We start from the raw sequence: 15570 nt of genomic DNA, 5'->3' as shown, positions 1-15570 counted from the left end.
TTTATAAATGATGAATTAAGTATTTACTCATACTTAACTAATGCTTAACTAAAGCTTCATAGTGTGTAATCATTATAAAGGGTTACCAATTTATAATTTGAAGTGAATAAATAAGGAGGGTAACTGTTCAAGATCTTTTCATATTACATGTAATAGCATACACACATTCACACTGGTGTAAAATAGTAATAATAGTAAAAAGAAAGGAATCACAAAAGTATGAATCTAACATTGAATATCTTTTGATTTGCTCATTATATGCCTTTTGGTATTTTGTTCTGGTCTCAGTAAAATAACATAACATTTGGGCATAAAAATGCATAAAAGAAGTCCATAACTGGAGGCAATAATAGCAAATATCTCCACAGCCACAGTGAACTTCCCCGGAGAGCTGACATAAGCTGGGATAAATGCGATCCAGACTGCCCAGAATATCAGCATGCTGAAGGTGATGAATTTAGCTTCATTGAAGTTATCAGGTAACTTTCTAGCCATAAAAGCAAGTACAAAACAAAACACGGCTAGGAGCCCTATATATCCTAACACAGCCCAGAACCCTACAGGTGATCCGAGTGCACACTCAAGAATAATCTTCTCCTTATAGTGGTTCATATTTTTGTAGGGAAAAGGAGGGTTGATTGTCAGCCATAGTATGCAAATAAGAACCTGTATTAGTGTGAAAGCCAGAACACTGAGTCTCTGCTGTGCAGGCCCAAACCATTTCATCACATTACTGCCTGGAAGTGTGGCCCTGAAGGCCATTAGCACCACTATAGTTTTCCCTAAAACACAAGAGATACAGAGGACAAAGGTGATGCCGAATGCTGTGTGTCGCAGCATGCAGGACCACTCAGTGGGCCGGCCTATGAAGGTCAGAGAACACAGGAAACACAGAGTCAAGGAGAAGAGCAGCAGGAAGCTCAGCTCAGAGTTGTTGGCCCTGACAATAGGAGTTTCCCGGAAGTGAAAGAAAATAGATGCTATCACCGTTGTCACAATCGCCCCCATTAAACAAAAGAATGTTAATATGATCCCCATGATCTCTGCATAAGACAAGAATTCAATTTCCTTCAAGATGCACGTGTCTCCTCTGGTATTCGGCCAATAATCAATGGGACATTTGAAGCACTCCTTGGAGTCTGTTTTTGAAAGAGAGAAAAACATTGATTAGGTCATATGCTAATCATGGAAAGGCAAATTAACATTCCAGATACAGTATTCACATGTAAACAATATGTTTTTTAGAAATCCAACCTGTAATATTGCTGATTCCGCCTTCTGCACATTGTATACAGTCATAACAGCAAATATGTTTGCTTTTCTGAAGGACTTTGTGTTTTCCCAGGGGGCAGCTCTCACTGCACACTGACACAGGCACCTGGTGCATAAAAATGTGGAGGAGTTGTATGTGACAGTGTGTTCACTGTTTTATTTTATTGGTGTTCACATGCCATTTGAATTTCATTCAGAAAAATTAAATTACGTTATAAACCAGTTTTGCTGCACTTTATGGAAGTGCATTATGAAATATTATGCAGTATGGCATTGCTACTAACAACCCAGATATATGACAACAAAGCAATATGAGTATGTACCGTATGACTTCCTCCTCCCCACACTATCTTCATGCCATTCATTATAAATTGTCGCTCACGGGGCAGAGTGGAATCAAAAACCCCAACTGTGGCAACATGCATGGTCCTTGAGGTCACATGTTGTACATTTACGAGTTCATATCTTGCAGGTACATCTCCATTCTGGTCAAAAGTCACTCTTTCCTTCTGATCTGTTGTGAAGTTGACATTCTGTAAATAATGCAGCACCTGTAAAGAGGAGGAGAGACTTAATTAAACACAACAAGCTCATTTTCTTTTTGACTTCATGGCACGAGAACATCAATGTGTTCTGCCTCACCTGCCAGGGTTGAATGTTTCCAGTATCAGCACAGCTCCCGTTGTAGAAGGGGCCCCTCCCCTCCTCACACATGAGCAGGCTGTGGAGAGCATGAGCCACTGCGTAAACGGACTTGTATACATTATTAGTAAATCTCAGCTCAGAGACATCTGTGAAATACGATTCAACGGTCTGCAAGCTCTCAAAGCCGCTGCATGGCTTTCTTTGTGTGTTCGCAGTGCCATTCAGAGCGCAGTCAAACACGTCTTCCCAGAAATCTCGGACAAACTGACTGTCAGGAAACTGTGATGGGTGGAGCTGCCTCAGGTGCTCCTGCAGCCCCGGGATCTTAGCTTTGCTGACAGTGAAGCCCAGTGAGCCCACCAGGAGGCTGTGTCCCTCACTGTCCGTCAGAGAGTCATCTGTAATCCAGGCGTCACTGCCGACCCACTGCAGCCCGGTAACGTTCTGTTTGTACAACTCAGTCACCAGCACATTAATCTCTCTGTGGGACATGAATGCCACAATGACCTTAGAGGTGGAGTACTTCACAGTTTCAACTACTTTTGTTAACTCATGAAAAGGACCTGTTTGCTCAAATGCCTGATAATACTCTATGCACACGCCTTCTTCCTGTGCAGCGTGTATAAATGCGGCGATCCCGTTGATGCCATATTCGTTTTTGTTACTAATTGCCCCGACCCAGGTCCAACTGAAATGCTTGACCAGCTTTGCCAGGGCTCTGCTCTGGTGGAGGTCACTGGGAATAGTTCGGAAGAAGGACGGAAACTCCTCTCTGTTGCTGAGACATGCACAGGTTGCAAAGTGGCTGAGCTGGGCAAAAGAAATTTAGATAGAACAGAAATGTTTGCATTACATGTTCATCATCTAGAAAAATATGAAATATGAAATCAACTAAACATCTCCAAGATAATGTCAACTCAACTGACTCAACTAAGTGTTTTAGAAACATGATGTTAAGGGTTGTCTTTCGTAATCTTTAATGTACACACTGAATAAAAGTATAATATTTACCACTGGTATCTGGAACCTTCCTATAATCCGAGCAAATCCCACTGTGGGTGCAGAGGCAGAGTGGCCAAGTACAGCCTGTGCAGTGTCAGCCTTCGTACAGTTCCTCTCATCTATGATCTCCCTCTGCCCGTTGGCTAAATCTAGAGCAGACCTGATAATGTTTGACATTCCACAGGAATTGTACATCTTGTAGCCCATTGTGTGGTTAGGAAGAATAGCAGGATTTTGATTTATTTCCTCAATTGCAAAGATCATGGTCTGGGCAAATTTGAATTCTCTTACATTGATGCTAGAAAAAAAAAAAGACATTTATGAATTATTTGATTTGCACAAGAACGCATTGAACAAGAAAGCACATAGTTGAACAAAAACAAAACAAGCATACTTACTCCAGGCACGTTGGAGGATCAGGTAATGTTTGAAAGGTGGGCACGCTGCCTCTGTACCCAGTGCGAAAGGTAAAGATTCCACCTGTGACAAAGTCTCCAGCTTTGGTCAGCTCAGGTGGTTGTGCCTTCCCCTGCAGCAGGCAAACAGGTGCTCCCCTCCTGAATAGAAGAACCAGGAGGACCAGCTTTAGTAGTGACATACCTTCGCTCCTCAGACTGGCCTCATTAACTCTGACCCTGTGCCACTCTTTATACCTTGCCTACTGTAGGCCTTAGTATATGTCCACGCTCACATCCATGAACCTGCTGCTTTAGGGTGCAGAGACAAATAAGCTAGATGCCACGAGGGACCATGGACAAAGGGTGTTTGGTGTACAGTTATCTAAGAGTATGCAATAGGCAACACTTTGTATCGCTAACACTTTTATCTATTTAGCTTAAATCCATATCTTCCATCAAAGGTTTTTATTTTCAGTCCCATCTATTTGTTTGTCTGCAACAGAAAGTGAGGTCCTGACTCAAAGACAAACTGGAACCAGGTATAGGTTCAGGTTTTTTGTGTTTGTTAAGATTTCTCAACATTACAATTTTTTCATGTAATTCTAAAATGATTTCAATGAAAAAATAAATGATACATGTACTGATTGCCATTATTGTTTTTAAGTTGTTTATTTGGCATTTTGATGCCAACCCATATCCATATCCTAATGTTGACAACACTTGAGATGACGCCCATGTATGCAATATAAACATTCTCACAATACATTATAATCTACTTACTGCACTGTATAATCATTGTTATGAGCACTCATACTGTACATGTTCATAATGCGCTATTACAATAATCATAACACACTTTGACTAATGACTATATTATACTTCATAAGGATCGTGGTGCCTAATAAATCTCATAGTTGTAATACATTATAATATTCTTTACAATGCATTCAAATAGTTTCATGATGTGATTATAAGTTCTTCTAAGTGGCCGTTGTTTCCTTTAAGTGCTGTAAAAAATGTTTTTACAATGTTCTGTCTGTTGATCTTGTATAGATTAAATGGGGTTTTTTCACATTATAACGCAATATAACAGTGATTATAAGTCATTACGAAAATATTATAATGTATTACAACTATGGAAACTATACACTATGATCCTTGCCAAAAAAAATGAGTGACCAGCAATTACGAAGTATTATGATAATAATAATGCATTATCATCATTTAAAATAAGTGCTTACAGCTATAATTATACAGTGCTATAAGCAGATTAAAGGGTTTATATTAGTTATAAACAGTTTAGAATCCAACTTTTGTATTAGTTTGCTCTTTGGGCAAACACTGGCACGGTACAGCAGACCTGATCTCAGAGCTAAAGGGAAAAAACAATAACAAAGAAGGAAGAGAAAGATCAAAACAAACCCTTAATTAATTAAAGGTTTAATTATTATTACATGTTGTGACAAGGATTTTAATTAACATTGACCCTGTTTTTCTGCTTGAAGCAATATGCCACATGTTGTTCATGTTGTTGAGCAAAAGGATGAAGCAATCTGCAATGTTTAATCTCTAGTGTCCGCATGTTGGTGCCCTGCTGGAGCGTTCCCACTGGAGTCGAGCCACTGGGTAATAAAGTTGTGCTTACAACAGATGGGGACTTAGTTATCTTCCATTGTTTTCTTCTGTGTTGTTTTTGTGTATGTACACGTGTAACCATTATTTCTGTTGTATTGCATCATAGCATATTTGAACTTGAGAGTAGTGTGAAGAGATACTGTTTTAATTTACTCCCCCTTCACATCCTCTTTATCTGCTATTGTTGTATTTTAACTTTTATTGATTTACTTTCCATATTTGTTTCAGAAAACTTTAGCAAAGCTGAAAAGAAGCTGAGAGGAAGGACAGTTATGGATGTTGAGCAGAGAGGTGCAACTTGGATTTAGACTGATAAGCAGAGTCCAAGATGTAAAAGAAAGGCCACCATACCACTGTCAGTAATTTTGACAATTTTGGTTATCTTATTCCCAGTATGACAGCATGGATGATAACAGATACTAATAACTCCCTCAATGTGTATATGGGCATGTGAGAAGTTAAAAAAATGTGAACCTATCCTTCAATCTGATTACATGCAATTACAAAAGATAGAAATATAAATTATCAAAGGGAAAGTAGGGAATTATTTAAATTACAGCCAACATACTTTTAAATTGAATTGAAAAAGTGGTGAACAAGAGTTGTGTGTGCAGCTTGCATATGTTGCAATTATACAGTAATGTATATTAAAAAGTGATCAGCATGCAGCGCACATATGTGTTTAAGGCCATTGCATACTAAGTTCATATCTGTCTACATGACGATATTAAGGATATAACCTCTTGACGTGTGCATTATATTTACATACCATTTCAATGTTATACATAATGTTCTTCTTTCATATATATTAAAGATTTAAGGCAAAGTCTCTTATCATGAATGAACTTTGGTTATAGAGAAACCTTCTAAAGATAGTTTTTCCTTGATGTGGCCCCTTGGGAGGCAAAGAATGAGTCTTCTTCTGCCTTACATACATACTGTAATTGTTTGGAAATATTCTTCACATTGCTGTGTGGTATATGTCAGATGCTGCAATGGTCGCAGAAGTTTCAATCAAAACTTTATTACAGGGTCAAGACATTAAATTATATAAATTACATACAAATGCACAATAAAAACACATGGTTTGAAAATAATATAAATCAGTGTATATAATGTCCAAGATATTTTATTACATTACGGACACAGGATTATTACTAGACAATTTAAAGTCAGGACATTTTACACATTATCCTCACTACTGAATATGACAACACTCTTATTGACATTGTGTGTTGATATAATGTTCCACATCACACACAGAACATATAGTAAGGAACTGCTCACGACTAGAGCTGGATGAACTTCGGACCAAGATCATCTGCATACATAATATGGTTCAGAAGAGTATTGAAAATCATGCACCCAGTATTACAGGCTTCCAATTGTTCGGAAAGATCATCAATATGAATATTAAAATTAATTGGGGACAACCTCCCCCCGCCTGTCTGACACCATTGCTCACCCCAAATGGAGCTGAGACCATATTGCCCCATTTAAGGAGCCATACCAGTAAACCAAAATTCTCCAAAAGTATTTGGGCACCCCTTTTTGACTCACAGATTACAATTTGGTTGTAAAAGAGAAACAAAAACATTTTAAGCTATTTGGGAAATGGTTAATAACGTATGTCATTATTAGATGTCTTTCCCATTATGTGTTTCTTAGTGTTCTGCTCAGGTCTGAACAAAATTATGTAACATTTTGGCATAACAATGCAGAGAAGAAGTCCATAGCTTGAAGCCAGAATAGCAAATATTTCTACAGCAACAGTGAACTTCCCAGGAGAGCTGATAAATGCTGGGATAAAGGTGATCCAGACTGCACAGAATATCAACATGCTGAAGGTGATGAATTTGGCTTCATTGAAGTTATCAGGCAGCTTCCGTGCCAAAAAAGCAAGTACAAAACATAATATAGCTAGAAGTCCGATATATCCTAACACCGCCCAGAACCCAACAGCTGAGCCAAAACTACACTCTAAGATGATTCTGTCCTTATGGAGCCACATATTATTGAATGGATATGGAGGGTTGATTGTCAGCCATAGTATGCAAATAAGAACCTGTATTAGTGTGAAAGCCAGAACACTGAGTCTCTGCTGTGCAGGCCCAAACCATTTCATCACATTACGACCTGGAAGTGTGGCCCTAAACGCCATTAACACCACTATAGTTTTCCCCAGAACACAAGAGATACAGAGGACAAAGGTGATGCCGAATGCTGTGTGTCGCAGCATGCAGGACCACTCAGTGGGCCGGCCTATGAAGGTCAGAGAACACAGGAAACACAGAGTCAAGGAGAAGAGCAGCAGGAAGCTCAGCTCAGAGTTGTTGGCTCGTACTACAGGGGTTTCTTTGTGGCCGTAGAAGACCAGCGTTGTTATCATAGTTAGAAAAACTCCCAGCAGAGCAAATGAGGCTAGCAGAGTTCCAAGGATTTCATCATATGCTAAAAATTCTAATTCTTTGTTGACACAAGCATCTCTCTTCTTGTTGGACCAGTACTCTGGTGGGCATTTCATACAGTGTATTGAGTCTGCAAGATAAAAAAAGAAAGAAAACAGATAAATACGGAGTTAAATTGATGTTATGGTTTCAGAGGTCAAAACTTCTAAAACTGCATTCCGGATTTTCTGTTTTTTCCCCTTTAAGTCATTATGTGTAATATACTGTATATTTAATTGCATCTGTATATTTAATTCCGATCTCAAATCGGAAATAAAATTGTTTCTTTACCTGTTGAATTACTGATTTTTCCTGCTTGACAGGGAACGCAATTATAACAGCAGATTGGTTTGCCTTTCTGGAGGACCTTACGAGTTCCTGGGAGACAGCTCTCACTGCAGACTGACACAGGAACCTCCTACACACATAAACACAATTCATATGTGAAAAACATAAAATATGAAGCTCAACATCCATTTCAAGGTTTTTACAATCTTCAGTGATCAGTTAAGATGTCAAAACCTGAGTTTCTACTTTACCATGCTCAGCCCATTTCCCCAGACAACTGGGATGTTATTCAAGATAAACTGATCAATCTCTGGAAGAGACGCATCATACATGCCAACTGTTACTCCTTCCATGGTTCCTTTGTTTGTCATTTGTAAGTTTACAAGTTCATATCTTGCCGGTGAATCTCCATTACTGTCAAAATAAACTCTTTCTCCTTCCTCGGTGGTGAAATTCACAGTGTTGAGATATTGCAAGACCTGGTAAATAAATCATAGAGAGATTAAACAACAAATTCCTGCTCTTATTATTCTTTCACACTTAACTGATGGTTTCTCACCTGCCATGGTTGAATGTGTTTGGCATCAGCACAGCTCCTATTTGAAAAAGGCCCTTTACCTTCCTCACATTTAATCAGGTTTTCAAGAGCATGAGCCACTGCGTAAACGGACTTGTATACATTATTAGTAAATCTCAGCTCAGAGACATCTGTGAAATACGATTCAACGGTCTGCAAGCTCTCAAAGCCGCTGCATGGCTTTCTTTGTGTGTTCGCAGTGCCATTCAGAGCGCAGTCAAACACGTCTTCCCAGAAATCTCTGACAAACTGACTGTCAGGAAACTGTGATGGGTGGAGCTGCCTCAGATGCTCCTCCAGCCCCGGGATCTTAGCTTTGCTGACAGTGAAGCCCAGTGAGCCCACCAGGATGCTGTGTCCCTCACTGTCCGTCAGAGAGTCATCTGTAATCCAGGCTTCACTGCCGACCCACTGCAGTCCTGTAATGTTCTGTTTGAACAACTCTTTTGCTAGCAACTTAATTTCTCTGTGAGACATAAAAGCCATAATCACTTTGGAAGTGGCATGCTTAATGATCTCTATTATTCTCTGCAGGCTGTCAGGAGGATCTGACGATGAAAATACTTCAGAATACTCAATGCACACTCCATATTCTTGTGCAGCTTGGATAAATGCAGCAATGCCATTGAGGCCATATTCGTTTTCCACAGATAGAGCCCCAATCCAGGTCCAACCAAAGTGCTTGACCAGCTTAGCCAGTGCTCTGCTCTGGTAATAGTCACTGGGAATAGTTCTAAAAAAAGTGGGGTACTCTTTCCTGTTGCTCAGACAGGCACAGGTGGCAAAATGACTGATCTGCAGTTAATTATACAAACATGTTACTGGCAGAGCAAATATTTAAGATGCTTGCATAATAACCAAATAGCTTCATAATGTAGATATTTTCAACCACACACTTAATTAAATCAAAGTTAAAGATACGTCACACTAACTGCAATGACCATTCCTCTATGACTTACCACAGGTATATCGAACCTTCCAACAACTTGTGCAAATGCAATAGTTGGTCTCGATCCTGAATGTCCCAAGATAGCTTGCACTGTCTCAGATTTATTGCAGTTGTTGTCACTGAGTTCTCCCTTTAGTCCGCTCACCAGGGCCAGTGCAGCTCTCAGAATGCCCATAGTTCCACAGTTATCATATATCTTGTAGCCCAGTTTAACATTAGGGAGCAAATTAGTGTTGTTGTTGATCTCATTTATAGCAAATATGACCGCTTGAGCAAATTTAAATTCTCTAAAATTGAAGCTGGGTTGATAAAAGATAGAATAAAATAATATATATTTGTCTTGAATGCAATATAAAATACCCATACACAATTTAAAATAGACCTAACAATACATACTTGTTGCATTTTCGCAATTCTGGAAATTTCTGAAATGTGTTAATTACATAATCCTGCGCTGTGCGAAAAGAAAATATGCCTCCGATTACAAGGTCGCCATCTTGAGCCAGTTCAGGTGGTTGTGCTGAGCCATGCAGTCGGCACACAGAGTCTCCCTTTCCCATCAGCACAACCAAGAGGAGCAACCTCAACAATGGCATAGCTCTGCTCTGCTCTTCAGGCCAGGCCAATCAGCTCTAATGCTTATGACATGGCTTTATACACCTTCAACAACAAGAGGGAAGTTGTCATGGTTGAACTCATGCCTCAGGAGACCACAGAAAGTTAAGCCAAAGATGTTTTGTCTCAGAAAATGTGGATTTAATTCTATGCTTTTATAAACTTTATTACATGTTATATATATATATATATAGAGATATATATTAGTGCTGGGCAACGATTAAAATATTTAATCGCGATCACCGCTGCCAGTGAGCAACGGACTTTCAAAATAAAAAAATGTGTTAACGCACTATAAAATAATTGTCGCCATTAATTAATGAATGCGTTAACCCGATAATAACGCGTTAACTTGCCCAGCACTAATATATATATTTATTTATTTATATAATGGTCAATATGAAAATCTTGTAGATTAGCCCCCGAAAACCACCAAGGGTTAACCGCGTCCCACCACTCTACAAGAAAAACACAAACGGACACAATCACCCTATACCTACCGGAAGCACCCTAATGCCAAATGGATACATCTCTGTTAACTAGGGTAGCAAATCAGTAACTCTTAGCCGGAATTGTGAACGGCACACAACTATCCTAATCCAGGTCAAAATCCAGGGCTTCCTGCAGAAAGACACATAGTGAATTCCCCACAAAACCAGGAACTAGAGCAAAAACAATGAACCAATGCAGCTCTGTTAACAAAGCACGCAGCCAAAACAGCACAGAGTTGGACCAACTCAACTAGTCAGTCGAGCAATCAACATCATGCGCCTTCCGGCACCTGCATTACCAAACTAACTTTTTCACCAGACTGGGATTAATAGATGAGGCCCAATTTGTTACGACCTAGCTCAAGTTGCCACAACAAAAGGGAGACACACTATATGAACATTGAAAAAGAGAAATTTTATTGCCCAAGACAAACCAAATGTCATCAGTTGAACCAATTTAAACTAAATTCAATATGCGCTGAATAATTCAAATATGAGGTGTGGACGTTAGTGAAACCTGAAGTATGTGTGAGGGTTTGAAGGTACGCGAAAGCAAAAGTAAGTAACTAAGGCAGCATAACAAAACCATACCAGAGCGGGTGCCTGAAGGGAGAAGCAGAGAAAGAGAGTGAAAAAGCTGCAGCCGTGGCTTATAACATAACAAAGGTTGCCGGGGAAAGGGATGTGTTGGACAACCCTTCTTAGCCTGCTGCCACCGCAACCCGGCCCTGGATAAGTGTAAGGAAATGGATGAATTGATGGACTGTTAAAATTAAGCAAAACAGTAAAGTTGCAGTAGGTAAAACCAAAACAGAGCAAATGGGATAGGTTGGATTGGTGAAAGGTAGATACATTTATATATATCTCTTTGTTAAAGTCTCTAATATGGAAGGTATAACATATGTAAAATGGCATTAGCCATCATATTATTTTAAGTTTTCAGAATTACTTTAGTGCCCCCTTCCCCATCATATTCTTTTTTGTATTCTTCTCAGGTTTCAGTAGGATAATATAACATTTCGGAATAAAAATACAAAACAGCAGTCCAAAACTAGAGGCCAGAATAGCAAATATTTCAACAGCAACACTGAACTTCCCAGGAGAGCTGATATACGCTGGGATAAAAGTGAGCCAGACTGTACAAAATATCAGCATGCTAAAGGTGATAAATTTGGCTTCATTGAAATTATCAGGCAGTTTACGGGCAAGAAAAGCAAGAATAAAACAAAACAAGGCCAGAAGTCCAATGTATCCAAGTACAGCCCAAAAGCCTACAGCTGAACCCAGAGCACACTCTAAGATGATTTTGTCCTTGAATTCCTTAAAATTCTTAAATGGAAAAGGAGGAGAAATTGTCAACCAGAGGACACATATAATAACTTGTATGAGAGTGAAACACAGAACACTGAGTCTCTGCTGTGCAGGCCCAAACCATTTCATCACATTACTACTTGGAAGTGTGGCCCTGAAGGCCATTAGCACCACGATAGTTTTCCCCAGAACACAAGAGATACAGAGGACAAAGGTGATGCCGAATGCTGTGTGTCGCAGCATGCAGGACCACTCAGTGGGCCGGCCTATGAAGATCAGAGAACACAGGAAACACAGAGTCAAGGAGAAGAGCAGCAGGAAGCTCAGATCAGAGTTGTTGGCCCTGACAATAGGAGTTTTTCTGTATCTGAAGAAAATGAGTGCCACAACATTAGTGATGCATGTTCCAAATAAGGATGCTGCAGTGAGCAGTGCTCCCATAATCTCTTCATAAGATAGAAACTCTGCCTTCTTCTTCACACAGGCATCTCTTCTCTCATTTGACCAGAACTCAGGGTAGCATCGCACACAGGTAGTAGAATCTAAAAAACAAATATATTAAAAGCAGGTGTTGGATTTGCTAGTATATTTGTCTTACATTTTTTCTCTATTTTGCATATTTTCTTTGCATACATGACAGACACTACATGAGTACCAGATAACAAATAGCGTTGTGATGGTTGCATGGTATCAATATAAATGATCTGGATTGTATGAGTACAATTCTCAATGATACTGCACAAACACAATTCAATCAATGCAATGAGTGCATTTATTGCAGTTTCAGAGAGAGAGAAGGTCAAATGTCAAAACCTCAGTAGGTGAGAACAAAACTATTTGCATATTCATGTACCACAATGAGGAGGTGAGAAATGTGCATTAGGCCTTTTTTATTTTCTACCTGTATAATATCACTACACCTGTAATGTTGCTTATTTCTCCCTCTGCACATCTTAAACAGTCATAGCAGCAGACTGGCTTTCCTTTCTGGAGAACCTTGCGAGTTCCTGCAGGACACTTCTCACTGCAAATTGACAAAGGCACCTGCATGAACAAAACAACCATGAGAAAGAAGTATGGGCAATTATACCACTTCAAATAGACTGTATTCAACAGCTTCAATGATAACATTGTATCATACCTGTTGGGAGTTCTGTGCCCAAATCAAAGACTTATTTTGCAGATTCAGCTGTTTGTCTGCAGGTAAAGATGCATCATGAAGACCAACTGTGACAAAGTCCACAGTGCCCTTTTCTGTTGGCTGCCAGTTTATAATTTCATACTTTGCTGCTGGGTCTCCATTCTCATTAAAGTAAACCTCCTCTCCTTCCTTTGTTTTGAACTGAATCTTTTTCATGAGCTGTAAAATCTAAGAAGATATGCATAACTGTAGATCATTATCTGACAAACACCATGATCGAACAAGTGCAAATGTGTATCTTTTAAAATGATAACAAAATATTTTCCTCGTTAAAGTGACTTAAAAATGATAATTCAAGTCGTTGGTAGTTCAACTCACCTTATATGGATCAAGCTGCACTGTGTTGTTGCAGGTTTTGTTACAGTTGAGAATACTATGAAGTGTGTGAGCCACAGCATACACTCCTTTGTAGACATTGTTAAAGATTGGCATGAACGACATATCCGTGAAGCTGTTTTGCACTCCAGTCAGATCTTCATGTCCAGTACATTCTCTCTGATTCCCTGATGATGACTTTGACCGCCTGAACTTACAGCTAAATAATGCCTCCCAAAACTCTGTAAATATTTCATTACTAGAAGAATTGAGCGGCTTTACATCCAACATGAACTCTCTAACGCCACTGACATGTGCTTTGGGGATGGACAGGCCTATGGCACCATCCAGAATGTGATGCCTATCCATTGCTGCAGTTTGGGGATCAGGTATCCAGGCCTCAGTGCCTACCCACTGGTATCCAGTCAAGTTGTGGTGAGAAAACTCATGTAATATCACATCCATATCCATGTGGGAGAGGAAAGCGACAATAACCTTGGAAGTAGAAGTCTTGATAGTGTCAATTATCTTTTGTATTTTATCTGGTGGATCTGTTCTGTAGAAAGATACAGAGTACTCCAGACAGATGCCCAGCCGCTGGGCGGTTTCTGTGAATGTGGCCATGCCATTATTGCCATAATCATCATTTGTTCTAATAGCTCCAACCCAAGTCCAACCAAAATGCTTGACCAGCTGGGCCAGGGCTCTGCTCTGGAAGTAGTCACTGGGTACTGTTCTGAGGAAGGATGGGTACTTGGTTTTATCACTGAGACAAGCACAAGTAGCAAAATGGCTGATCTAAAAGAAAAAAAAGAAGTATTTCCGAAGATAAAGATATGAAATATAATGCTAGACCAGCTGGAAGATTTGAAGAATTATAATATTGTTTTCACAAGTATTAACAATTTACCAATCTTACCCACCATTGGGATGTGAAAGGATCCGATGACAGTGGCTACAGCCATGCAAGGAGAAGAAGAGGTTTCTCCCATAATGGCCTGCACTTGGGAAAGTCTGGTACATGGTGCCTCGGAAAGGGCCGATGCTGCGTCATTACCATTAGCCAAGGCCAGTGCAACCCTTACACTTCTGGCAATGGAGCCGCATGTATCATAAATCTTGTATCCCAGAGAGATTCCAGGCAGTAGGTCTGTGCTGTTATTGATCTCCTCAATGGCAAAGAGCATAGCCTGGGCAAATTGGAACTCTCTGAAATTCAGACTTGATGCAGACAGTTATAAATCTTTGTAATTTGAAATATCTTTGAAATAGAAACAATAACATCATAGATACAAGTATTTGATGGTATTAATACACACGACAGGGGATATTTCTAATTTGAAATACTCAGTATGACATCCTCTTAGATATTCCTAAATCAAAATAGATTTACTGGGTATAATTTACCTGGTGCATTGCAGTGGCAGTGGTTTTTGAATGTAGGTATCCTGTCTATTTTTCCAGCTGGTGTGGAAAGAGAATATTCCCCCTAACATGATGTCCCCATCCTTATAAAGCTGGGGGCTCTCAGGATCCCCTCTCCGCCTGCACACCAGCTCCTCAGTCTGAGAGAAAGATACAACCAGCAAGAGCTGTAAGATTGCCCATCCCTGCTCTGGCCACCTCTGTGTGGGTGGCATACTGTCTAAGAGAGCTAAACCACTGGGTGGCATCATTTGCGCCTTAATGTTAATATAAAGCTTGCACTGGTATTTATACATTTTGGTGCAGCATGGCAAATAATAATAGAACAGTGATGTTTTATCTCTGTGGACTGTGGCAAGAGGAAGGAGGTTCCCAAACCGAAAAAATGCTTTTGGGCCTTAACAAACATGGCAAGTATGAAAGCTGATACCTGGCAAACTACAAATTACAATCCATGCCATCTCCGTGGATTCTCAGCCAGATCATCTGTCAACCATCTCCGCTGACGAACAATAAGATCACCAGTCCCCCAATCTCCACCGTCGCCCATCTATATCTTCCAGATCACCAGTTGGCCTTCTCTGCCGAAGCCCAGTGAGATCATCAGCTGTCTACCTTTGGGTTCCTGCTCCACTACTTTTCTGTCTCTAAGCCGACCACCTGAGCTTTTCTGTCCTGCTGTCCAAGCATCCACTGTCCAAACAATCTATATTCATTGATTCTTCCCTGTGGAATGTTACCATTTATGCTTTTTATGGGAGCCTAATCCAAAAATATGTAAAAAAAAGAAATCTCCAAATTAGCTGAGATTCTCCACAATTTGTCCATGTGCCAACTGCAGTAATACCCTACAAGGTACTAGAACCCCTGGTTGGGAATCAGTCTTTTAACAATAATGTACTCCCAACTTTTTGGCAGTTTGGTGAAGACCCTTCACTCTTTCAATACGACAATGAAGTCCTGCATAAAACCACAGCCTTGTAAATGGCAGGTTGAAAG

At 39.9% G+C, this 15570-nt stretch overlaps 3 protein-coding genes across 3 annotated transcripts; all 3 read right to left on the bottom strand.

Annotated features, from left to right (window-relative positions):
* Positions 1-225: 225 nt before the first annotated feature.
* Positions 226-3454, bottom strand: LOC142959357 (extracellular calcium-sensing receptor-like). Its single transcript, XM_076100611.1, has 6 exons — positions 3318-3454; positions 2929-3217; positions 1915-2727; positions 1596-1823; positions 1255-1378; positions 226-1139 (listed from the first exon to the last, which is right to left on the bottom strand). The coding sequence occupies exons 2-6, from the start codon at positions 3181-3183 to the stop codon at positions 226-228; spliced, it is 2334 nt and encodes a 777-aa protein (XP_075956726.1). The 5' UTR covers positions 3184-3217; positions 3318-3454.
* A 3116-nt stretch (positions 3455-6570) lies between these two features.
* Positions 6571-9773, bottom strand: LOC142959355 (extracellular calcium-sensing receptor-like). The gene is made up of 6 exons (XM_076100608.1): positions 9610-9773; positions 9224-9512; positions 8247-9059; positions 7939-8166; positions 7691-7817; positions 6571-7490 (listed from the first exon to the last, which is right to left on the bottom strand). The coding sequence occupies exons 1-6, from the start codon at positions 9771-9773 to the stop codon at positions 6571-6573; spliced, it is 2541 nt and encodes an 846-aa protein (XP_075956723.1).
* A 1491-nt stretch (positions 9774-11264) lies between these two features.
* LOC142959519 (extracellular calcium-sensing receptor-like) lies at positions 11265-14747 on the bottom strand. The gene is made up of 6 exons (XM_076100828.1): positions 14554-14747; positions 14070-14367; positions 13150-13944; positions 12772-12999; positions 12551-12674; positions 11265-12172 (listed from the first exon to the last, which is right to left on the bottom strand). Exons 1-6 carry the CDS (start codon positions 14640-14642, stop codon positions 11265-11267), a joined length of 2442 nt encoding a protein of 813 aa, XP_075956943.1. The 5' UTR covers positions 14643-14747.
* Positions 14748-15570: the final 823 nt, after the last annotated feature.

Source organism: Anarhichas minor, unplaced genomic scaffold (assembly GCF_050575085.1).
Source record: "Anarhichas minor isolate MPS153535 unplaced genomic scaffold, ASM5057508v1 ptg000026l, whole genome shotgun sequence".
Taxonomy (NCBI): domain Eukaryota; kingdom Metazoa; phylum Chordata; class Actinopteri; order Perciformes; family Anarhichadidae; genus Anarhichas; species Anarhichas minor.
The sequence above is the reverse complement of the archived record's forward strand: the minus strand, read 5'-3'. Positions and strand labels throughout refer to the sequence as shown.

Bases quoted from the DNA above. Each gene is read 5' to 3' on its own strand.
- LOC142959357 (XM_076100611.1), bottom strand. From the start codon at position 3,183: ATGATCTTTGCAATTGAGGAAATAAATCAAAATCCTGCTATTCTTCCT. The intron at 1,824-1,914 runs GTGAGGCAGAAC...TCCTCTTTACAG, and splicing joins GAAACATTCAACCCTGGCAG to GTGCTGCATTATTTACAGAA. The intron at 1,379-1,595 runs GTACATACTCAT...TTTATGCACCAG, and splicing joins GGGGAGGAGGAAGTCATACG to GTGCCTGTGTCAGTGTGCAG.
- LOC142959355 (XM_076100608.1), bottom strand. From the start codon at position 9,773: ATGGGAAAGGGAGACTCTGTGTGCCGACTGCATGGCTCAGCACAACCA. The intron at 7,818-7,938 runs GTAAAGTAGAAA...TTATGTGTGTAG, and splicing joins GGGGAAATGGGCTGAGCATG to GAGGTTCCTGTGTCAGTCTG. The intron at 7,491-7,690 runs GTAAAGAAACAA...TTTATCTTGCAG, and splicing joins AAAAATCAGTAATTCAACAG to ACTCAATACACTGTATGAAA.
- LOC142959519 (XM_076100828.1), bottom strand. From the start codon at position 14,642: ATGTTAGGGGGAATATTCTCTTTCCACACCAGCTGGAAAAATAGACAG. The intron at 14,368-14,553 runs GTAAATTATACC...GTCTGCATCAAG, and splicing joins CTGCCACTGCAATGCACCAG to TCTGAATTTCAGAGAGTTCC. The intron at 13,000-13,149 runs GTGAGTTGAACT...ATATCTTCTTAG, and splicing joins TGCAGCTTGATCCATATAAG to ATTTTACAGCTCATGAAAAA.